Source organism: Octopus sinensis, linkage group LG11 (genome assembly GCF_006345805.1).
Source record: "Octopus sinensis linkage group LG11, ASM634580v1, whole genome shotgun sequence".
Lineage (NCBI taxonomy): Eukaryota > Metazoa > Mollusca > Cephalopoda > Octopoda > Octopodidae > Octopus > Octopus sinensis.
This window is the reverse complement of record NC_043007.1, coordinates 24,255,713-24,280,712: the sequence shown is the minus strand read 5'-3', so window position 1 is coordinate 24,280,712 and position 25,000 is coordinate 24,255,713. Positions and strand designations below refer to the sequence as shown.

At 40.3% G+C, this 25,000-nt stretch overlaps 1 protein-coding gene across 1 annotated transcript in view; it reads left to right on the top strand.

Moving 5' to 3' along the window:
* Nucleotides 1-12,539, top strand: part of LOC115217463 (calcium/calmodulin-dependent protein kinase type 1) — a 254,820-nt gene extending 242,281 nt beyond the window's left edge. The window contains exons 7-10 of the mRNA XM_029787169.2: nucleotides 1,386-1,498; nucleotides 4,424-4,502; nucleotides 7,243-7,330; nucleotides 11,558-12,539. Coding sequence (XP_029643029.1) covers nucleotides 1,386-1,498; nucleotides 4,424-4,502; nucleotides 7,243-7,330; nucleotides 11,558-11,665 — 388 coding nt within the window. The 3' untranslated portion in view covers nucleotides 11,666-12,539. The remainder of the gene's footprint in view (nucleotides 1-1,385; nucleotides 1,499-4,423; nucleotides 4,503-7,242; nucleotides 7,331-11,557) is intronic.
* Nucleotides 12,540-25,000: the final 12,461 nt, after the last annotated feature.

The window sequence follows — 25,000 nt, the reverse complement described above, 5'->3', positions numbered from 1 at the left end:
AACACAAAAACTCACATAAAGAATCTTGCAAACCAAATCCAAAATGAAGTAGAATATATATATATATATATATATATATATATAAATGGAGTTTAACGCAGGTGTTATTCAAATTCTTTTACTTCCGACACATGTTTCGAAGATATCACTGATATTATTCCAAAGGAATAAAATGGTGTAAAACAATATTAATAGCGTTCACTATACATCATTCTGTTAAAATATCTTATTGACGAGTTTCATTTCTTCACTTCCCTGAAAAAAAGATTACATTGTTTTACACCATATTATTCCTTTGGAATAATATCAGTGATATCTTTGAAACATGTGTCGGAAGTAAAAGAATTTAAATTACACCTGCGTTAAACTCCATTTATTTATTTATATATTATACAAAAAATTTCACGTAAACCCGAAGTTTCTACCTTTATAAACAAAGAGTTACAAACTTTTACTTGTGTGATTTTTTGCTACCCTTGTAACTATTTATCTAATTTTTCCATGTTAATTGTTAACAAGGGAAAGATACACACATCTATTCATATATATAAAGTTAATCCAAACATGAAAACACAAAGAGAAAACAACACCGCCGGGATGTGGAACAAGTATAGTGTTATTGGACGCTCAGAAAAGGAAAGAAAGAGGATTTAACGTTTCAAGTGGAGCTCTTCGTCAGAAACATAGGAAAAGGAAAGATCCAAAGAAGGGAAGACGGAGAAAAAAAAAATCGCCAACGGTACACATGCAGTCACATTTTGAATGTGAATATATATATATATATATATATATATATATATAGTAGACAAATGAATTATCTTATTACCGATAATTCGAAAGATAACTGATACCTGGGTAGCAAACTCACAACAGAAAAGGCACGGTTGAAGTTACGACCATAGGGCATAAATTCCGTGCCTTAGTGCGGAAATTTGAAGTTTTATATATTAAGTATAGGAAAGAATGGAGCTGAACGAAGATTTAACAAAATTCCTTCATTTTATTTTCGACATATGTTTCAAAGTCTGCAAAGTCCCTGAAGAGAAAGCTGCATAATGGACTCCTTATTCACTCGGAATTAGGGACTTTGCAGACTTCGAAACATATGTCGAAAATAAAATAAAGGAATTTTGTTAAATCTTCGTTCAGCTCCATTCTTTCCTATACTTAATATATATATATATATATATATATATATATATATATATATATTTATGAGCTTAATGCTTATAAGCAATCACCATGTGTTGACTAAGGTAAATACCTTAATATTGAGGCATATAACCCCCCAGTGGTAAAAAGTAAGGTTTGCCGTACACATGGGACATGAACCCCTACCTCTATGCATTCATGACTATATAAATATTCTATATTTTCTTTGTTAGGTTGTGTGGTTATCCTCCTTTCTATGATGAACACGATGCTGAATTATTCAGACAGATTCTAAGGGCAGAATACGAATTTGATTCCCCTTACTGGGACGAGATTTCAAAATCAGGTAAGTAACTTTCTCTTATTCTTTAATGTTGTGTGTTGTTGTTGTTTGTTCCTTCTTGAGCCATGCCCGGCTCATAAGGGCCGGTTTCCCGGTTTCTTGGCGTATAGATTCCCCACCTGGACGGGACGTCAGTCCGTCACAGGTGAGCTGCAAGATGCAGGAGGAAAGAATGAGAGAAAGTTGTGGCAAAAGAGTCAGCAGAAGTTTCGCCATTAACTTCTGCCGAAGCCACAGGGAGCTCAGGTGTTTTGCTCATAAACACACACATCGCCTGGTCTGAGATTCGAACCCTCAACCGCGAGTCCGCTGCTCTAACCACTAGGCCATGTGCCTCCACAATGTTGTGTGTGTGTGTGTACTCTCCCATTGTGTGTGTGGAAGCACTCCGTCGGTTACGACGACGAGGGTTCCGGTTGATCCGAATCAACGGAACAGCCTGCTTGTGAAATTAACGTGTAAGTGGCTGAGCACTCCACAGACACGTGTACCCTTAACGTAGTTCTCGGGGATATTCAGCGTGACACAGAGAGTGACAAGGCCGGCCCTTTGAAATACAGGTACAACAGAAACAGGAAGTAAGAGTGAGAGAAAGTTATGATGAAAGAGTACAGCAGGGATCACCACCATCCCCTGCCGGAGCCTCGTGGAGCTTTGAGGTGTTTTCGCTCAATAAACACTCACAATGCCCGGTCTGGGAATCGAAACCGCGATCCTATGACCGCGAGTCCGCTGCCCTAACCACTGGGCCATTGCACACATTGTGTGTGTACTCTACCATTCACTATAAACATTACTAATCCACTATAAGCTGTTATGTTGGCAGTTTTATAGGGTAGGGTGGACTGAAGCTTTGTGTAAAGGAGAATGATGGCATCTGTGAACATTTTAGCACTGTGTTTGAGACTGACAGGAGACAAGGAAGGTAGATTGTGCAACTCGTGGGTTCCTACAGTAGAAGATCATGAACCAGGATATCGTATTGTTCTCAAACTTTACACCTGAACCAGATGACAGCAACAGTATTGTATTTTTGATAAAGGTACCCTAGGGTCATGTGGTGGTGGTGACCCTTAATATGCTCGTTAAATTTGTTCATACCAATGTCCAGATACTGAATGAATTTGTTAAAATAGGCTGAAGTTTTATGTCCTTAAGTTATGTACCAGGTTTTGTCCTGCTGTGTGACACCTTGAGCAAGTGGATCCTACTATAGCCCTGGTCAACAAGAACCTTATTAGTGCATTTGGTAGATGGAGTGAAAATTACAAGTGATGGGGATTTACATCAAAGTAATAAACCTTGATCCACTGCGTAAGATTATCCTAAGCAGATTGGGAAAAGTGTATAGAGAATGGAAATGGGTGCCTAATAAGCTGTCCCTTGAGAATAAAGTGGTGAATTCAACAAAATAACCCACATACTCTCTTATACACACACGCACCTTCATGTTGGTGGGGGATCATCTTTACTTTGTTATCTCCCCTACTTCTTCACTCTCCTGTGTGACCCTTCTGTCCGGCAGTCGCCATGATAGATCATTAGCCACTACACACATTTTTTTCTCTCCTTGTTTTTTTTCTGTGTTCCTTTCTGTAGAAGAGCATAGGCTCGAAACGTAAAAGACTTTTTCTATTCCTGAGCGTTATACTAATACATCTGTTTGTTTTGTACACCACCTGTCTTCGTCGCTTGTTTTTTTCGTAAACTTTCCCTATATATATATCAGTCGCCATGATAGATAGATCATTAGCCACTACACACATTTTTTTCTCTCCTTGTTTTTTTTCTGTGTTCCTTTCTGTAGAAGAGCATAGGCTCGAAATGTAAAAGACATTTTCTATTCCTGAGCGTTATACTAATACATCTGTTTGTTTTGTACACCACCTATCTTCGTCTTTTGTTTTTTTCGTGAACTCTCCCCAAGAAAAGGTAAACTCATTAGGCTAGAAAGCTCTACCCCATCATCCTTACTCACCAGACGTAGCACCATTAGATTTTCACTTATTCAGGTCACTTGAACACTTTCCCAATGGAAAACCATTCAGAAGCAGAGGCAATGTCTGTCTAAACAATACTCCAAACATATTTCTCTTCCTGTTTTTTTTCCTTTCATTGAGTAAACAGAAAACTGGTTTGAAGCTGAGGAAATGTTATTTCTGACGATGGCAATAATATTTTGAATGGATAAATATATTTACAATATGTTTTAAGCTGATTTGAGCTCATTACATGACATGTAACAATACTTCTTGTTACCCTAAATATCATCATCGTTTAACGTCCGTTTTCCATGCTAGCATGGGTTGGACGGTTTGACCGGGGTCTGGGAAGCCAGGAGGCTGCACCAGGCTCCAGTCTGATCTGGCAGTGTTTCTACAGCTGGATGCCCTTACTAACGCCAATCACTCGATGAGTGTAGTGGGTGCCTTTTACGTGCCACAGGCACAGGTGCCAGGGGAGGCTGGCAGTAGCCACGATCGGTTGGTGCTTTTTATGTGCCACCAGCACGGAAGCCAGTCTAAAAAGAAATTTTCTTAGTCTCTTTTGTTCTAGCACAGACCATCATCAGTTTTCCTGGATCCTGGTTTATTTGCTTTCTTTTTTATGGATCTTTTTGTTTGTTTTAGGTATCATAGCAAAGGCCATGCTGTAGCACTTCTAATACCTGAACTGTTTCGCCTTATTTTTAGTTTCTTACTGATATCAAAATTAATATATTCCATAATTTTTTTTTTACATCTATCTTTTATATTTCAAATTTCATGGACTTCAAAAAAAGCAAATCTTTCTTTTCAGCATTCATGAAATCTGGGCTACATAATATTTGTACTGTAACAAACTTACATTTTATGATTTTTTTTTTTTTCATTTTTTTTTTATTGTTGCATACAATTCCATATTTATTCTTCCAATTCCATATTTCAGCAACAGATTTTATAAAAAACCTCATGTGTAAAGATGCCACAATGCGGTATACTTGCAAACAGGCTCTTGCTCATCCATGGTAAGTTGCTTCCACTATAAAGTATCATACTGTCATCATCATCATCATCATCTACATCATCACCATCTTCCTTGAAGTATTAGAAAGCCTCACATATAATAGTATAGAACAGATCCTTTCACAATTTGTTCACAGCTTCTGCAAGAAAATGTACTTACTTTCCCCATCAAGTGACCACATGGAGTATTCATCCACAATATATAGCAGTCAGGAATTAAGTTATTATTATCATAGCACACAAGTTTGGTGGGGGCAAACAAGATAAATAGGATAGACACGCACAGGATAAATACCTTATGGTATTTAGTTTCACCCTTTTAATTCCCAAGTTTGAATCCTGCCAAGATAAATATCTTTCCTTTCTTTTCCCGGAATTGATAAAATATGTACCAGTTAATTAATGATATTTCATTCGATCATAGTATAGCTAGGAGTGCATTATCGCATGTGTTGTTCCTTATTTAAGTCAGTGAGTTGTGGTCTGAGAGAGAGGACTGTTGTTTCTAGCAAGTCATGTGTCCACAGAGAAGTACTCCAGTTTGCTCCCTTTATTGTCTTTGTCTATGTAAATCTTGAATGAGAGACCGATGTGCAAAGGCAATCTATCCATGGCCATCCCTTTTTAGCAGTATGTATAACTATAGTACCAATGATTTGAGGAAAATTTGGCTGCTATTTCTAGCATATCAAGCTTCTTTCCTGTCTAGCTCAACTTACTGCTGACTTCAATTGTTTCGTGAGATGTACAAATACATTGAGTAGTGTCCCTTTTCATTTGACTACTCGTTGTTAATCAAATAAAACTAATTCAGTCATTTTACTTCATTTTATGAGTGAAGTCTAGAGGGGAGCTAACTCTTGTAGCCTTATTTTAAATATACGTAAATACGGAACACTGGTTTTACTTTGTCTATTATTTAGTTTACAAAGGTGGGGGCGCAATGGTCCAGTGGTTAGGGCAGCGGAGTCGCAATCACAGGATCGCGGTTTCGATTCCCACACCGGGCGTTAAGAGTGTTTATTAAGCAAAGGCGCCTAAATTTCTGGCAGATGGCGAACCCTGCTGTACTCTTTCACCACAACTTTCTCTCACTTTATCTTCCTGTTTCTGTTGTACCTGCATTTCAAAGGGCCAACCTTGTCACACTCTGTGTCGCTCTGAATCTCCTCGAGGGTACACGTGTCTGTGGAGTGCTCAGCCACTTGTGCGTTAATTTCACGAGCAGGCTGTTGCGTTGATCGGATCAACTGGAACCCTCATCATCGTAACCAACAGAGTACAAGGGAGTTTACAAGATATTTTGTTGTGTGTCGGTAAGGTTGTACTGTCCTGGAATAGAGAGGGCATGGGTTTGATGAGATTGCAAAGGGTAATGAAAGGACTTTGACGAGCAATAAATCAAACAAGCAATTGGTTAAATGTTCATCATCATCATCATCATTGTTCGACCGTGGTCGAGACAATGGAATTTACCATGCTACGCCAGACTTCACGGTCCATCATAGCATTACGGAGGTCCTGTTGCTGGATGCCTGTATCCCTGGAGATTACATCAGGGTAGGAGAGTGTGCGCCCTCTGGTATTGCGAGTAGATGGCTTCCAGAGGAGAAGAGTAGAAATTGCTTCGTTTTCAGCTCTACAACAATGTCCAGCAAATTGGACTCTCCTACCTTAACGAATTGACAAATAATAACAATAATCCTTTCAAGGCCTGAAATTTTGGCAGGAGTTGGAGAGTCAATCACATCGACCCTAGTACTTGACTGATGCTTAATTTATTGAGCCTGAAAGGAGGAAAGATAAAGTGGACCTCGGTGGAATTTGAACTCAGAATGTGAAGACAGACGAAATATCGCTAAGCATTTCATCTGGCATGCTAACGATTCTGCCAGCTTGCTGCCATCAATCATAATTATTTCTACTCAAGGCACAAGGCCTTGAAAATTTTGGGGGAAAGGGAATAGTCGATTATATCTAACCCAGTGCGTAACTGGTACTTATTTCATCAAGGATGAAAGTCAAAGTCAGCCATGGCAGAATTTGAACGTAAAGACAGACAAAATGCTGCTAAGCATTCCACCCGGCATGCTAACAATTCTGCCAGCTCGCCGCCTTCAATAATAATAATAATAATAATCCTTTCTACTATAGGCATACGGCGTGAAATTTGTGGGGAGGAGGCCAGTCAATTAGATCGACCCCAGTATGCAACTGCTACCTAATTTATCGATCCTGAAAGGATGAAAGGCAAAGACGACCTCAGCGAAATTTGAACTGAGAACTAAGCATTTCACCTGGCGTAGTAACAATTCTGCTAGCTTGCTGTCTTCAGTAATAATAATTATAATAATAGTAATAATAATAAGTGAAATAGAATTAGTGCGTGTGTTATTACAATAGCATAATGACTTTAACAAATCTTTCCATTTTTTCTTGTCCTCCCAACAATATAAAGTCTACCTCAATAAACTCTGTCTAACCCTGCCAGTATGAAAAAGTAATAAAACACTTCAATATGTTTAAAGAACATATATACAGACATATATATTGTCTGTATGTATGTGTATAAGTGTGGTTATCAACACAGCTATTTATCTAAGTAACTCCCTAAATTTTCCTCTCTGTATATTTTATGACATTTTCAACCAAGTGATGGTGTAAAATACTGTTGATATTGTTGGTGTTTGTTGTTGATTTTGTAATTAATATTGGTAATTAAATGTGATATTCCAATTGTAGGATTAGTGGAAATACTGCATTGGACAAGAATATTCATGCATCAGTCAGCGCCCAAATGAAAAAGAATTTTGCAAAAATTAAATGGAAGGTAAATATAAATTAAAATCTTTATCTACATTCAGTCACATGTATTTATGATGTGTGTGTGTGTGCCTGTGCATGTGTGTGCATGCATGTGTGTGATTTTTTTTTTTAATCTTTAGAATAGACTCTATTCTAAAGAAATTTGATGAGATTTTTCCAAGTTATACTAAATTCAACTTAAATTTGGGTTTTGCTTGAACAGCTTGACAGTTTGACAATTTATAATGGAAGCACTCCGTTGGTTATGACGACGAGGGTTCCGGTTGATCTGAATCAACGGAACAGCCTGCTCGTGAAATTAACGTGTAAGTGGCTGAGCACTCCACAGACACGTGTACCCTTAATGGGGATATTCAGCGTGACACAGAGAGTGACAAGGCCGGCCCCTTTGAAATACAGGTACAACAGAAACAGGAAGTAAGAGTGAGAGAAAGTTGTGGTGAAAGAGTACGGCAGGGATCACCACCATCCCCTGCCGGAGCCTCGTGGAGCTTTTAGGTGTTTTCGCTCAATAAACACTCACAACGCCCGGTCTGGGAATCGAAACCGCGATCCTATGACCGCGAGTCTGCTGCCCTAACCACTGGGCCATTGCGCCTCCACTGCAATTTATAATAATAATAATAATAATATATGGCATCCTAGGCATAACACCAACATGAACTTCTAACTTGTTTCTTGCGGTCTCTGGGTGAGACTTGGAGCCAACTTGTACAAACACAAACAAAAGTCAAACATATAATAATGATGATAATGATGATGATGATGATATTAATGAAAGGTGCATATATAGTAATAATAATCAAAGGTGCATGTATAGTACATAGATTAATGTTCAAAAGTCAGGAAAAGGAACAGTGTATGAGCCATGATATACATCTGTGCATGTGTAGTGTTGGCAAATTTCAAGAAGCATGGAGGTTTTAAAAGTTGCAATGTTTCAACAATTAATAACTGATGCAGGTAGTTTGCTTCATCCTTCAACAACTCTGTTTCCGAATGTCATGGGAGCTGTGCTTTTTTTTTACTTTGTAGGCATGCCTACGTTACACAATGGAATCCACTGCTGAAAGAGACTCTAGTTATTATTGCCTGGGTGGGATAATAATAATAATAATAATAATAATAATAATAATAATAATAATAATTGTGTACAGTGCTCAGGTGCACTACAACTCATCTAAAGTGTATATATAATCAGGTGTAGTTTCGGCGGATTTCGGAAAGCATGAGGGCCTTAAAGGATGCAGTGTCATGGCAGTCAACAACTGACGCAGGCAGTTTATTCCATGCTTCAGCAACCCTGAGCGTGAAAAAATGTTTCCGAAAGTCATGGGAGCTGTGTTGTTTTCTGACTTTGTAGGCATGTCCACGTGTGTTAGACACATGGAGATCAAAAAGGTGTTCAGTGTTGTTGTTGGTGAGGTGGTTGATAACTTTGTGGGTGTTTAAATATAGGATAAAGATCCTTCTCGAGTCATACAGATTCATAAGGGCTGGTTTCCCAGCTTCCATGGTGTATATATTCACCACCTGGATGGAACACCGGTCCGTCGCAGGATTACTCATTTGGAGCAACATGAAATGAAATGCTTTGCTCAAGAGCACAACATATCACCCAGTCCAGGAATCGAAACCACTATCTTGCGATCACGAGTCTTAACACCCTCGCCGGTAAGCCATGCGCCTCCGAGATGAAATTCATATTCAGAAAAGGTGGCTTAAGGGAGATAACTCATTTGCGGCAATTGCTTTAACTTCGATAATTCGTGTTTGCAGTGATTTAGTGTATGATGTACGCAATGGAAAATCTCTTACCCTAATTATACTCAAATGAAAATATTTATGTACCTCTCTTAGAGACCAGAGATACTGACGATAGATTTTTCCTGTTTCCATTATGTGAGGTGTGTCTTTTTGATTTTAATTATCGGAGTTAAATCGAATGAGAGAAAGAGGGAGGGAGGGGGCGGTGACTTGTACCAAGGGAGGTAACTCTAAATTAGCCGTCTGTTTTGCTTTCCTTGAATTTTTTATATTTTTTTTTTTGGCTGCGAGCGTATTTTAATAAAACGTCCAAGAATAAATTTTAATGAAAGGCGCAGAGCAATAGGAACAGGCAATTGATTGAATAAACTACTGGTAGTTACTTAAGCGACCTCAAACTCAGAACATAGTAACGTAAAATACGCCAAAGCGCTAGCATAACGTGGGGCGGGGGCAGGGCGGTAGGGGCGGTACTTTTCATCGACCCCAGTGCGTAACTGGTACTTAATTTATCGACCCCGAAAGGATGAAAGGCAAAGTCGAAATTCCGCCGAGGTCGACTTTGCCTTTCATCCTTTCGGGGTCGATAAATTAAGTACCAGTTACGCACTGGGGTCGATGGAATCGACTTAATACCTATGTCTGTCCTTGTTTGTCCCATCTATGTTTAGCCCCTTGTGGGTAATAAAGAAATAGGTACTTTTCATCCTTTTGTAGGCTATTGCTATAGGCAATATGTAGTTTTTGTGGGGTCCGGGGGTGGCAAATGGAAGGGCCGCCCCGAACGGCACACACTCCAGCTACGCTAGTGCACCAAAGTATTTTGAGAAGTGCTCTTCGAATTCTGTTACAAACTGCTAACATTAGTAATAATAATTATTACTAATTTTGACACACACAATCATATGTGTGTATGTATATACGCATCGTAGTTCAACGGTTAATAATGTCACTTTACATTACTCTGTGTGTGTGTATGTGTTTATATGAATATTTTTCAATGATGTGTAGTGCTAAAGGATGTAAATATCAGATCGTGGTTTCGATTCCCAGACCGGGCGTTGTGAGTGTTTATTGAGCGAAAACACCTAAAGCTCTACGAGGCTCCGGCAGGGATGGTGGTGATTCCTGCTGTACTCTTTCACCACAACTTTCTTTCACTCTTACTTCCTGTTTCTGTTGTACCTGTATTTCAAAGGGCCGGCCTTGTCACTCTCTGTGTCACGCTGAATCTCCTCGAGAACTACGTTAAGGGTACACGTGTCTGTGGAGTGCTCAGCCACTTGCACATTAATATCACGAGCAAGCTGTTCCGTTGATCGTATCAGCTGGGACCCTCATAGTCGTAACCGATGGAGTGCTCCTATATAAATATCAGTGAGATAATGGAAAAGCTGGTACATCTCAAAGCAAGTTCTTTATAATGTTTGTTTTACATCAAGTTACAGACAATCCCTTGTCACTCGTACGGTCAGATATGCAGTGAACCAATGTAGCCAACAACACTATCGTTCACCAGTCATACTATAAAATGGAGGCGCAATGGCCCAGTGGTTAGGGCAGCGGACTCGCGGTCGTAGGATCGCGGTTTCGATTCCCAGACCGGGCGTTGTGAGTGTTTATTGAGCGAAAACACCTAAAGCTCCACGAGGCTCCGGCAGGGGATGTGGTGATCCCTGCTGTACTCTTTCACCACAACTTTCTTTCACTCTTACTTCCTGTTTCTGTTGTACCTGTATTTCAAAGGGCCGGCCTTGTCACTCTCTGTGTCACGCTGAATATCCCTGAGAACTGCGTTAAGGGTACAAGTCTCTGTGGAGTGCTCAGCCACTTGCACGTTAATTTTACGAGCAGGCTGTTCCGTTGATCGGATCAACCGGAACACTCGTCGTCGTAACCGACAGAGTGCTTCCAACTATCAAATATATAATATAACTAGCAGTATAGCCCAGCGTTGCTCGGGCTTGTTTTCTTTTAGAATTGGAATTTTTGAAAAGTAGAAAATGTGCATTATGTAGCCTGTTATTCTCTTTAAGTGAACATTTTTCTGGTTGAAATACACTGAAAAATGGTAACACAGCAGTCAAAAACGCGTAAAAAATAGGGATTTTCATAGGAAAAAAAGCACCTTTTTGATGTAAATAATTTTTGGTGTTAACATGATCCAATTTGAATTTTTTCTTTTATGGAAGGAAGAGCAAGCCTTCTTCTATCATACTCTCAATTTTGGTCAACTTGCGCCGCAGGGTCTCAGAGGAGATAGTGTTAGTTGAAGGCTACCAAACCTGCCATACACACAGACAACTTCAGCTTTATATATAAAGAGATGTATCGTGTTTGATTTATTCAACCCTAATCCTGCTGTTCCACATATTTTAAGGTCTTTGAGCCATTGTTACTGTCAGATGCCATCACTCTATTTCGATCTTAATCTTTCTTTTTCCTCTTTTTGTTTCTTTTAAAGCAAGCCTACAATGCAACAGCAGTTATTCGTCAGATGAAGAAGTTGGCGATGAGTCGTGAAGATAACAACAGTTGCGATCACAATGACTCAAAAGCCACAAAGACGTAGAGGAAACCACCAGAGGGACCACAGCTTGGAAGCCTGTGGATACTTCCTTCATTTTTTTCACTCCCAACCCAAGAGTTTTAATAAATCTCGACAATACCTGACCACCTTACCTTACCTTACCTTACCTTACCTTACCTTACCTTACCTTAATTACCTAAACCCACCCGCCCACCCCTGCCACTATTCACTTCTCTTCTCCCCCACCCCCCATCGCTATATTGGCCGGCCACGGTAACTGCGTAGCCAGGTGAATAATGCACTCAAGCTATTGTCCTCGGGTTGGATGGTTGGATGGTTGGTTGGTTCTTGTACTTTTTTTTTTTTCACCCATCTTCAAAAAAGACCACAAAACACTGAAAGACAGTACCAGTCACACACACAAACTGTGACATTACCATGGCAACAAGTGAGAGATGTCTTCTTTTTAGTTTTATTGATTTTTCTCTTTTTCTTTTTTTTTTTTAAATATTATGATAAACATTTCAAAGACCAAAATTTCTTTCATTTTTTTCGCCCCCCCCCCCACTTTATTTTTATCTCCATTTTTCTCCACCCCCCTCCTCTGTGCGTCTTGTTTTATTATTTACATCAAAATGAAACCAAAAGAAAATAAAAACAAAACACAACAAAACAATAAAAAAAATTTTTGAAAAAAAAAATAATAATAAAAAATATGATAATAATGTATGAAACTTCAGTCTATTTTGAGTGGTTTGTGAACAATCTGTTAAATGTTTAATTTCTTTCCATGTTTATTAACTTATATATAGAGAGGACATTTTTATTTAAACACCAGAACTTCAGAAAAAAAAAAAGAAAAAAAACTAACACTCCCTCACTACACCGAGATACCCGCCACTCACCTCTTCTACCCTGGTAAAAGTCATTCGTTTAAATTTTTCTTTTAATTATTACCCCTGCTCCAAATCACTGTTTATATTTATTTCACAGTCTATTATAATTTCTCATGTATGTATATATATATATATATTTATGTATGTATGATGTATGTATATATATGTGTGTGTGTGTGTGTGTGTGTGTATGTATATGTACATACATATATACACATGCATATACATGTGTGTATGTGTGTGTGTATATGTACATACATATATACACATGCATATACATGTGTGTGTGTATATATATATATATATATATATATATACATATACACACAAACACACATATATATATATATATACACACAAATACATACATATACATATATAAATAAATATTATATACATATATATATTTATATACATACACACACACACACACATATATATATATATATATATATATATATATATATATATATGTATATATATATATATATATATTATATATATGCATGTATATAGAGGCCAACATGTGAGGGTATATTTTCAACCTGTTTACTTTGTTTTACTTCAAAGTGAATGTACCTTTACTTACCCAGACCCTCACCCCTCCTGAACTACCTACCACATACCACAGCTCTTTCCTTTAAAAAAGAAAAAAAAGACCACCCCTTAACCCTCCACTCCTGGAAGCCACACACTATTAGAGACTGCCATTTCCTGCTTTGTTACTGTTGTATGGTAGTTTGTTGTACAATAAACATCACAACTTCACACTCACCTTCTAACAGTCTCCTTCTTTACACTCTTCTCTTACTCTCCCTATCTCTCTCTCTCTTTCCTTTTCTCTTTCTCTCACTCCCCTCTTCTCTTCTCTTTCCTCTCCTCTCTGTTCCCTTCCTCCAAAATATGGCTGTACAATTCTACTTTCCTGTGTTAACTCTTTCCCTTATTTTTATATGCACACTCACGGCTTTTGGCTTGACCACGAATTCTTCAAATTTCTGAACAATTTAAACATTGCGTTCAAGATTTTAAAAGGCAGTAAACAAAAAGAAAAAAAAATTGACAGAGTTGGTAGAGCATCCAGACAAAATGCCTCACGAGTATTTAGTTATGTTCCTCTTTCATTCTAAGTTCAAATCCTGCCGAGGTCAACTTTGCCTTTCATCCTTCCGGGGGTCGATAAAATAAAGTACCAGTCATGTATTGGGATCGATTTAATTGATTAAACCCTACCCCCCCACAAAATAATTTTTGAAAATGTGTGGCCTTGTGCCAATGTTAGGAATCAATATTTTAAGCTTTCTTTAAAGAAATGTTCATCTTACCTGAAGATATTTATTATGTTATCATTTCAAATTAAATAATTCAATACTAAATTCACACTTATTAACTTTTTTCTCTTTTGTCTGTGTTCTTTGACTTGTTTTTTTTTTTTTGTTTTGTTTTTTTTTGGTTTTTTTTCATATTTCTTTATAAAGCACCATTTGATCGTGATCGTTACAAGCGTCGCCTTACTGGCACATGAAGAAACATTCGAGCGAGGTCGTTGCCAGTGCTGCTAGACTGGCTCCTGTGCAGGTGGCATGTAAAAAAAACACCATTTCAGCGTGACCATTGCCAGTACCGCCTGACTGGCCCTTGTGCCGGTGACACATAAAAGCACCCACTACACTCTCAGAGCGTTAGGAAGGGCATCCAGCTGTAGAAACTCTGCCAGATCAAGATTGGAGCCTGGTGCAGCCATCTGGTTCGCCAGACCTCAGTCAAATAGTCCAACCCATGGAAAGCGAATGTTAAACGATGATGATGATGATTATGATAATCAAGGTATCAGTTGGCAGAATCATTAGCATGCTGATCAAAATGCTTAGCAGCCTTTCGTCTGTCTTTACATTGTGAGTTCAGATACTGCTGGGGTCGACTTTAATTTTCATCCCTTTCAGGGTCGCTAAAATAAGTACCAGTTGAGTACTGGGGTCGATGTAATCACCTTACCACCTCCTCCCAAAATTACCGGATTTGTGCCAATATTTTAAACCAATATTTCTTCATATCAGGCACAGGCGTGGCCGTGTGGTATGAAGCTTGCTTCCCAACCACATGGTTCTGGGTTCAGTCCCACTGTGTGGCACCTTGGACAAGTGTCTTCTACTATAGCCTTAGGCCAACCAAAGCCTTGCGAGTGGATCTGATAGATGGAAACTGAAAGAAGCCTGTCGTATACTCTTTACTCTTTTACATGTTTCAGTCATTTGACTGCAACCATGCTGGAGCACTGCCTTTAGTTGAAGAAATCAATCCCAGGACTTACTCTTTGTAATCCTAGTACTTATTCTATTGGTCTCTTTTGCTGAACTACTAAGTTTCGGAGGCATAAACACAGCAACATCAGTTGTCAAGTGATGGTGGGGGAGGAGACAAACATAGACATAAAGACACACACACATAAATATATATATATACATAACAGGCTTCTTTCAGTTTCCATCTACCAAATCCACTCACGAGGCTTTGGTTGGCCCGAGGCTATAGTAGAAGACATTTGCCCAAGGTGCCATACAGTGGGACTGAACCTGGGAAGCATGCTTTTTACCACATAGCCACGCATATATATGTGTGTGTGTGTGTGTGTGTATTTATGTGTGCATGTATCTTTGTGTTTGTGCCCCCACCACCACTTGATAATCAGTGTTGGTGTGTTTACATCCCTGGAACTTAGTGGTTTGACAAAGAGACTGATAGGGTAAGTACTGGGCTTACAATTAAAGAGTCCTGGAGTTGATTTCTTCACCCTTCAAAGTGGTGCTCCAGCATGGCTACAGTCAGTGACATAAAAGACTATCAAGGGACCGTGAGATGACAGAAATGTTAGCATCATTGGCAAAATGCCTGATTGCATTTCATACATCAATGCTAGTGGTTCCCAAAGTGGGTGGTGGAAAGAACCAGGGGGTGCAAACACACTCACATACCATATTTATACCTCTACCCACGCACACACACATATATACACATACACACATCTACAAATCTACCCACACACATGTGCATGCACACATACTCTCACATCTACACGTCCATGCTTCACATGCACTTACACAAAACATAAATGTATAAGAAATTAATGTCTTAAACAAATTAATACAAAATATACTGGTTTAATAGAAATATAAGAAGATATTATAGAATATATGTATGTATATATATAAAATTTTTCGAAAATTTTGAAGAATTTTGGGGAATAATTTTTGGTACTGCTGGCCTTCCATACTTTGTGATTTTGGCACCGCTGGCCGTTCACTACAACAAGAGGTTGTTGTTGAGAGACAAATATAGCGAGAGCGGGAGAAAGAGTGTGTATGTGTGAAATATAGATAGATGTCGTAATAACTAATTGGCAAGCTTTGATTGAAAACAGGAATAAGAGATACAAGATACAGTATACTTGTATGTAAAACAATCAAGTGATCTGATGCACGGCTATTCTAATCAGAGGGAAATTCAACTGCAGCAAATACGATATATCGTTATTAATAATTTAGCCTTAAAAAAGGGGAAAAAATATATATAAAAGCCATAACAAATCGCGGACAATATTTACGATTCCGCAAATATGTGGTGGTTTCTACGAACAATTATTAGTTGCGTGAATAACCGAGACCGCGTATGCCGAAGGGCGAATAGACGGGGATTCACTGTATTTTGAAAACTATATTGAATTTGCAATTCAACAAACCAACTATCAGGGGAGAGAACTAGTTTAGAGTAATCTCCCTTGCTTCACAGTTAGCTTTTCATTCGAGGAAAGTTCGTCACACAATTGAAGGTAAAGACCATTTCCTTTATACATGGAGTCTGCCAAGGGTACCAGTCATCTAAGTTTGATGAAAATGATCTCAGCCAACTTCGGGGACATTGAGCTAAACTGAAATTACGGACTACATAAAAGAACTTATCCATACTTGTAAATACACACACACGCTTGCCCGCGCACATCAATTTGATGTCCCCTCTTTCAAGCTTATATGGGTCAGACAGAATTTACTGAGGCAGATTTTCTATGGCCACATGCCCTTCCTTGCACCAACTCTCACCCATTTCGAAGTAAGATAATATTTTTCTCCATGGCCAGGCATGTTTGCACTGAAGATTGCAAATGAAGGACACTGCTTGTATGACAGTGACGCTCGTTTACAACTATTACAGGATCTCAAACACAAATACACACACACACATATATGAGTAGCATAAGATACTGATTCAGAGAATTGCATGGCTATCACAGATAGTTCCTCTTACAATTTTGGCTTACGGTTCACCTAGAAATCCAATACAGAGAAGTATAATGTAGAGTGTCCGTGGAACTGGAATCCAGAATTGATTGATGAAATTACTTCAGGAAGGCTATGATGAGTATACAAACTGTAAAATTCAGGACATGTGGTAGGGGAATATCTATATTTCTTTATTACCCACAAGGGGTTAAACACAGAGGGGACAAACAAGGACAGACAAAGGGATTAAGTCGATTATATTGACCCCAGTACGTAACTGGTACTTTATTTATCGACCCCGAAAGGATGAAAGGCAAAGTCAACCTCGGCAGAATTTGAACTCACAACGTGGGAGGTGAATATATAGACAAACATCAACCAACTTTCGTTTTAACATTCTTATTCAATGCTCAAAAATGGAAGACTCAATATATAGAGAGACGGATTGCTGAAAAGACAGATTGCCAAAATGGCACAAATTGCTGAAAAGGCACACTGCATCCCCTTCTTTATACTAAAGAATATCTACCTAAACAACTCCCTCGTGGATGCCAAGTAGAAAAAGTATAGTTTTTCACTATTATCTATGCAGACTGCACTGGCTGAAATAAAAGAGGAGCAGGCATTTTTCTCCATGATTCCATTGCCTTAGATCCCAAGAACATATTTTCCAATAGTTACTGTAAATCTGTCTCAGTATACAATAAGGTTAATGACTTAACCATAGTTTGTCACTGTAGGCTTCCTCAAGTACCTCTACCGTGCTCTGGTGGGTACCTCAACAAAGTGCGTTCCTTCTCCAAAAACACAAATCTGAGAACACATTAGTTCATGGGTGACATATGTGAACTGACCTAAAAATACACTGAGACCAGGGAATTGCATCTCAACTCCAGACAAAACAGCATTAGACATATTATTTAACTTCATGAACATGTAGGCCATTGCCCATGAGCTCATAAAAGACAAACTGTCAATGAGGACTTTTATTGCAGACCAGTTATTGAACTAGTCAGCCGCAAAAAGGCACTACTGCTGAGGTAGAAAACAGGGCCTTAGGGGTGGATTGCTCTTTCTCATATTTGTAAATGTGTGACATACAATAAACAATAGTTCAACAAAGCACTGTGTGTTGTTATTTTACATATGGCTTAACTAAAGCTGCAGATGAATCATTTCCTCTCTCAATTTGTGCTTGAGCCAACAAAACAAAACTGACACATCTTGAGCCTGATATTAACAAACCACTCTAGCTCCATCCACAATATTTCAGTTGAGGAAACACTTCTTTCAGACCATTACATTGTACTCAATAATCTTAGTTTCCAACATCCTAAATCCAAACCAGTCACTCTCATCCCAATGGACACATTTCATTTTATATTTTACATTTATCGTATTGTTGTTTACATTTTCTGTCTCTACGGATGACCAGAAGCAACAGAATCCATAGTGGCGTGCGATAAGACTGGTCGCTGCTCCAAAATAGAACACTGCCCAGAAAATCACACCTGCCACATCTGTACGGAACCCGAAAATACGTTCCGTAATCGCTGGGTCGAATGTGGGACATGCCTCATCTCTGTCTGCCTCCAATGTGCCACGGACTTTCAGAAGATCCCAGGCCAAAAAAAGAGCCATCATAATGCTATGATGGATAGACTCTGGAAGATGGTTCAGCTTAAATCTTGGACTTTTCAGTGTCAGGCCTGCATGCCTCCACAACCGGCGATTGTGTCTCCCCCTGCCACTCCCGTGGAGGAGGCGGAACAGCAACAGCAGCAACAACAAAATCAACCACAACTAGAGCAGCAGCAGCAGCAACAACAACAACAGCAGCAACAACAAAATCAACCACAACCAGAGCAGCAGCAACAACAACATCAACAACAACAGCAGCAACAACAAAATCAACCACAACCAGAGCAGCAGCAACAACAACATCAACAACAACAGCAGCAACAACAAAATCAACCACAACCAGAGCAGCAGCAGCAACAACAACAACACCAATTGACCAGTGCGGTTCTTGCAGAACTGCAACAATCGATCTGTGCTTTAAGAGGGGAAGTAGCAGGAATAAAAGCAACCATTCAGGTTGGACTCCACAATGAGGGGTCTTATCGGAATGCTCTGCTAAAGAACCTCCCTGTACCTGTACCTCTTGTCGTTTCTAAGACCGCGGATTCTGCTACCCATGAAGTCATTGCCATTGGGGTGCCAGAAGACATGGCTGATCTTCAGGCATTTGCTGCCAACTCAGCCAAAGACCTAGGCTGCGTTCCCCCAACAGGTGCTATCCGCCTTGGACGACCTGGCCCAAAACCTAGGCTCATCAAGCTGTCTTTTTCGGACCACACTGAGGCAACCTCTTACCATCTGGCCTCAGTTAAAGCTGGGCGTGAAAATCGGACCACCTTCCGAACACGCCCAGGCTTACTGTCCGATGTACGTCCGAAGCTACGTGTAGCGGCTTCCCTGAATAGGAACTCAGCTCTACAGGAAAGCTTCAGTCTTCGGGAAGATGGACAAATCTGGAGATTTGTCAAGACTGATGAAACGTGGAAGAGAGATACCAGCTGGTCTGAGTGCTCTCTACCCACAATAACTAAAAAGACTACAGCAACTCAGGGAAACTAAGCCAGGACAACCTGCCATCCTCTACACACCATCATAAACTGCGAGCAGGGTACAAATTGTTGTCCTTAAATGCTCGCAGTTTATGCAACAAAATACATTTGTTCAACGCCTACGTCAGAAGTATTGACCCTGACTTCATCACTGTCACGGAAACATGGGCGCATTCTTTACTCTGTGATGGGGTTTTCAACATCACGGGGAACAACCTCTTCCGTAAGGACCGCACTAACCGCCGTGGTGGTGGTGGTGTGATGGTCTACGTTCGTTCAAATTTTTTGGTAATTCCTTGTTCCGATTTGAACGAATCACAAGAAGTTTTTTTTCTGTGACGTACGTATGACCATGTCAACACTCCTGCTTGGCGTTGTTTATCGTCCCCCAAATTACCATCAGGACACACAGCTTTGCAACATCCTCCGAGCTGCTGCCAGGAAAACAGCCACTTATGTGTTTATTGCAGGCGATTTCAATCATCCTGAGATCGATTGGGAAACCTTCCATTGGCCACAGAGTGCAAACGATTTTGTTGAGCTTGTGCTGGACTCAAACTGGTCACAAGTAGTCACCTCTCCAACAAGAGGCGACAACACCTTGGACCTGCTCTTCACCACAACTCCTGAAGCGGTTATCAATTGCACTACGGAGGAGGAACCTCTAGCTGACTTGATCATGCTATGATCATCGCCAATCTGGCTCTTGCGGGCAACAAACACCTGAACCATCTCAATCTGCTTCCTTTGATTGGAAGAGAGCAGATTGGAACCTGTACCACACTGAACTACAGCACCCAAACTGGCGTGAATTCTACAACTCTGGAGATGTGAATACTATACTCCAGAGTATCCTGGACTCAATATGGGCAGCATGTGCAGCATCAGTGCCACGTAAACAAAAAAGAAGAACCGCCCCAAAGGGCAATTTGGGAAACTTCAGCGGTCCGACTTGCCAGGAAGGAACGTTGGACTGCTGAACAGGAATACAAGTTGCATAAATCAGACACCAACAGGAAGAAGCGGAATAAATCCTCCAACCATCTCAAGCAAGTGACAAAAAATGCAGTGCTTGAATTTGAACAGTGCATAGCAGCCAATCCTGACAGCAAGGTTTTCTGGAATATGTGCATTCAAAGCAGAGACCTCACTCTCCAGTGGGCCCTCTTCGCAACCCTCACACAAACCAATCACTGACGACCCCAAGGAATGCGCAGAACTCATTGCCGAGTGCTATGCAAACATATTCACTGTTGAAAGTCAAAATGTACCATCTTCACCATCACTAACAGCAAACTCCATAACAACTATGGAATTTACACCTGCAATGCTGCGACGTCACCTTCAAAATAAGCGCAACTATGCCTCCCCTGGTCTCGATGGAGTTACATACTGCTTCTCAAACGTGGCAGGCACTTCCTTTTACACCAGCTTTCTATTTTCTTCCAGTACTGTCTCAACAATGGTGCTACTCCGGAGCAGTGGAAAACTGCCAGTGTCATTCCTCTGTTCAAAAAGGGTGACCGCACATCACCTGTCAACTATCGCCCAGTCAGTCTCACTAGCTGTATTGCAAAACTGATGGAATCGTGTGTCAGAGAAACACTCTGGAACTTCTGGAGCTCTCACAGTCTCATCCGACCCCACAATATGGATTTGTCCCTAACTCCAGCTGCAGTGATCAGCTTGTCGAGTTCCTTGAGGACATTACTCAGATCACTGACAGTGGCTCATGGGTGGATGTTGTCTACCTTGACTTTGCTAAGGCTTTCAACTCTGTGCCACACAAAAGGCTTATGGTGAAACTCTCTGCAATGGGTGTGGGGGATGACCTTTTTAACTGGTTGAAATCCTTCATCCTCAGCCGAAAGGAGGTAGTCACAGTTCTAGGACAGCACTCTACACCATATGAGATGTCATCGGGTGTACCACAGGGATCTGTCCTTGGTCCCCTCTTGTTTGTGGCATACATTAATGACATAGATGCCAATTTAAAGAATGCCACAGTATTGAAATATGCAGACGACATCAAGCTGTACCTTGAAATCAAGAGGACTGATCCTGATGTCTAAAACTCTTCCTGCAATCAGACATAGACACAATGCAGCAATGGATCACAGACTGGCAACTGAAACTGGCTGTGACAAGTGTACCACCATGCATTTTGGGAGGAAAAACCCTGTGTCCACATACTCCCTCCACAACACTGATATCAAGAAATCCTCTTGTGAGCGTGACCTAGGCATCACTGTCAGCAGTGATTTGCATTGGACAAAGCATATCTCTAAAATTGTCAAGAAGGCTGAGGGTGTCTTGGCATCACTCAGCAAGACTTTTGTTAGCCGCTCTCCAGCCATCTATTTAAAACTGTATACAGCTATGGTACGACCACACTTGGAATTCGCATCATCAGTTTGGAATCCCTATCTTGCTCAGAACATTGACCCCTGGAATCTGTCCAGAGACGTGCAACCAAACGCATACCCTCCATCAGACACCTACCATATTCTGAGCGCCTTGTTTCCCTGGGCATGGATTCACTGAAGCTCCGGCGTCTGGCGATGGACTTGGTGAACACCCACAAAGTTATCAACCACCTCACCAACAACAACACTGAACCTTTTTGATTCCATGTGTCTAACACACGTGGACATGCCTACAAAGTCAGAAAACAACACAGCTCCCATGACTTTCGGAAACATTTTTCACACTCAGAGTTGCTGAAGCATGGAATAAACTGCCTGCATCAGTTGTTGACTGCCATGACACTGCATCCTTTAAGGCCCTCATGCTTTCCGAAATCCGCCGAAACTACACCTGATTATATATACACTTTAGATGAGTTGTAGTGCACCTGAGCACTGTACACAATTATTATTTATTATTATTATTATTATTATTATAACATCACTCATCCAAGTCAGACTGAGAAGCACTAAGACAAAATCTGTGACTTATTAATGATCCTTCATTCAAACTTCTTTTGACATTAAAGTAATTTGGCAGAGCTTTGAAGACATTGTCAACAACATCCCTTTTCAAAATACTCTCAAAGAAAAATTTTACGGTAACAGTTACAGATTTTACCAGAGGGGCAGCAGTTCTGGTCGCAGATTTTGCCACAGCAACAGCAGTTCCATTACATTCCAGTAATGGTCTCAGGCTTTGTCACAGTGGCAGCATTTCCATAGCACTATAGTAACGGTCTGAGATTTTGCTACAGGGCCAGCATTTCCATAACACTACAGCAAAGGTCTTAGATTTTGCCGCAGGGGCAGCAGTTCCATAACACTACAGCCATGGTCTCAGATTTCGCCACAGGGAAATTAATTAAAATACTACCAGTGACAGCTTTCTCAATCATAAGATCTCTTGAGTTTCCATCTGTAGAACAGCACAGAAACATACATCAACAACAAAAGGGCCGCAGAGGAAAACTGGATTATTAAAAAAATATCAGGCACAGCCCAAAAGTGTTCTATTCAATTGCCAAGCAGCATAGGACCACTGTCTTACTGATAGCTGATAACAGTATTTGCTACTATGGTACCAAAGAAATGGTAGAGATTCTGCTGAAATAATATTGCTTGATCTTCAGTGATCCTATTGTTATTGACAGACTATATCATTGAAGTCAATCCCCCAACATTTCATCACCAACATAATTTTCTAACTAGAAAGGGAATGGCCTGGTCAGCCTGTAATGATATGCATAAGATCTGGTCATCAAATCTAAGTAGACATTTCAAACTTAAAATCTTCAAAGCCACAGTCGAACTAATTCTACTATATGGCTCAGGAACCTGGACGTTATCAAAGAAGCTTGAGAGGCGGTTGGATGGAACCTACACTCGCCTCCTTATGAGAGCTCAAAATCTCTCATGGAAGCATCATCCAACCAAAGTACAAATATATGGGAAATTACCACCTGTATCATCTCTTGTGAAAGGTAGAAGAGTTCAGTTTGCTGGACATTGTTGTAGAGCTGAAAACGAGGTAATTTCTACTCTTCTCCTCTGGAAGCCATCTGCTTGCAATACCAGAGGGTGCACACTCTCCTACCCTGATGTAATCTCGAGGGATACAGGCATCCAGCAACAGGACCTCTGTAATGCTATGATGGACCGTGAAGTCTGGCGTGGCATAGTAAATTCCATTGTCTCGACCACGGTCGAACAATGATGATGATGATTCACTTCCTCAGGCCAAACATTATCTAGCAGCAGGTCCTGATTGATTTGCTGTCAACATTCTGGAAGGATGCAAACACCATCTTGCATCTTCTCTGGCCAACCACTGGAGAAAATCTTTAGACTCAGGCTATGCACCCAAAACATTTCTCATCCCAGTCTATCATCACAGTCCTCAAAAAGGGAAACATGTTACCTGCAGTTAAATATCACTCAGTCCCTCTCATCTCTCATATCATCGAAGCATTTGAAACAGTAGTGAAATCAAGTATAACTGACTTCCTGGAGTAAAAAATCTTCTAAATTCTAACTATCATGTCTTTCATTGTAGTAGAGATGGCTTAACACAGCTTCTACATCAGGAGATTAAGAGGAAGACTCAAAGACTGATTTTATTGAAGTCTGTAGACTTCAGTACACAACATCCTGCTGTTGAGACTGTCAACTGCTGGAATCCATGGAAAACTGCTGTGCTGGATGAAGTATTTCCTGGTGAACAGAACCCAGCATGTTGTGATTGACAGAATTCACCCAAGTCCAGCAGAAGTCACCAGTGGTGTTCTCCAAGGGACTGTGTTAAGCTTACTTCTCTTCGTATTGTATACAAACAACATCTCAAATGTCATCAAGTACAGCAAAATAAACAATATTCGCAGATGTCTCCAAGTTTCAAAAGCTTATTAATGGAGAAGAAGACCAAACAAAATGCCACTCTGACCCATGTGTTTTAGACAAAACCATCTTGCTATTAAATGAGATAAAAAATTTTAATGATACACTTAGAAAAAGAGAATGGGTTCAAACAACAGTAATTTCTTCAGGAGAACCATTTGTAGCACCCATCAATATCAGAGACTTAGGAGTAACTGTTGACAACAACCTCAGCTGGAAATGAGTACAAGAGAGTACTGAAAAAGTTCCTGGCTTTGAGTAAAAAAAAGTACAGGAGGATTAGTTAATTATGATTTTATTCAACATATTCCTTGGATTGCAGGACGACCTCCTGTGTTTACCTTGGATCGTAGGGCGACCTGCTGTGCTTGGGAAAACCTATTGTGTCAAATACATCAACATCAAAAAATCAAATGGAAATTGTAGTTATGATACCTGTGCCAGTGGCATGTAAAAAGCACCATACAGACGTGGCTGATGCCAGCACCACCTTGACTGGCTTCCGTGCTGATGGCACATAAAAAGCACCAACTGATCGTGGCCATTGCCAGCCTCACCTGGCCCCTGTGCCAGTGGCACGTAAAAAGCACCCACTACACTCACAGAGTGGTTGGCGTTAGGAAGGGCATCCAGCTGTAGAAACACTGCCAGATCAGACTGGAGCCTGGTGCAGCCTCCTGGCTTCCCAGACCCCAGTCGAATCGTTCAACCCATG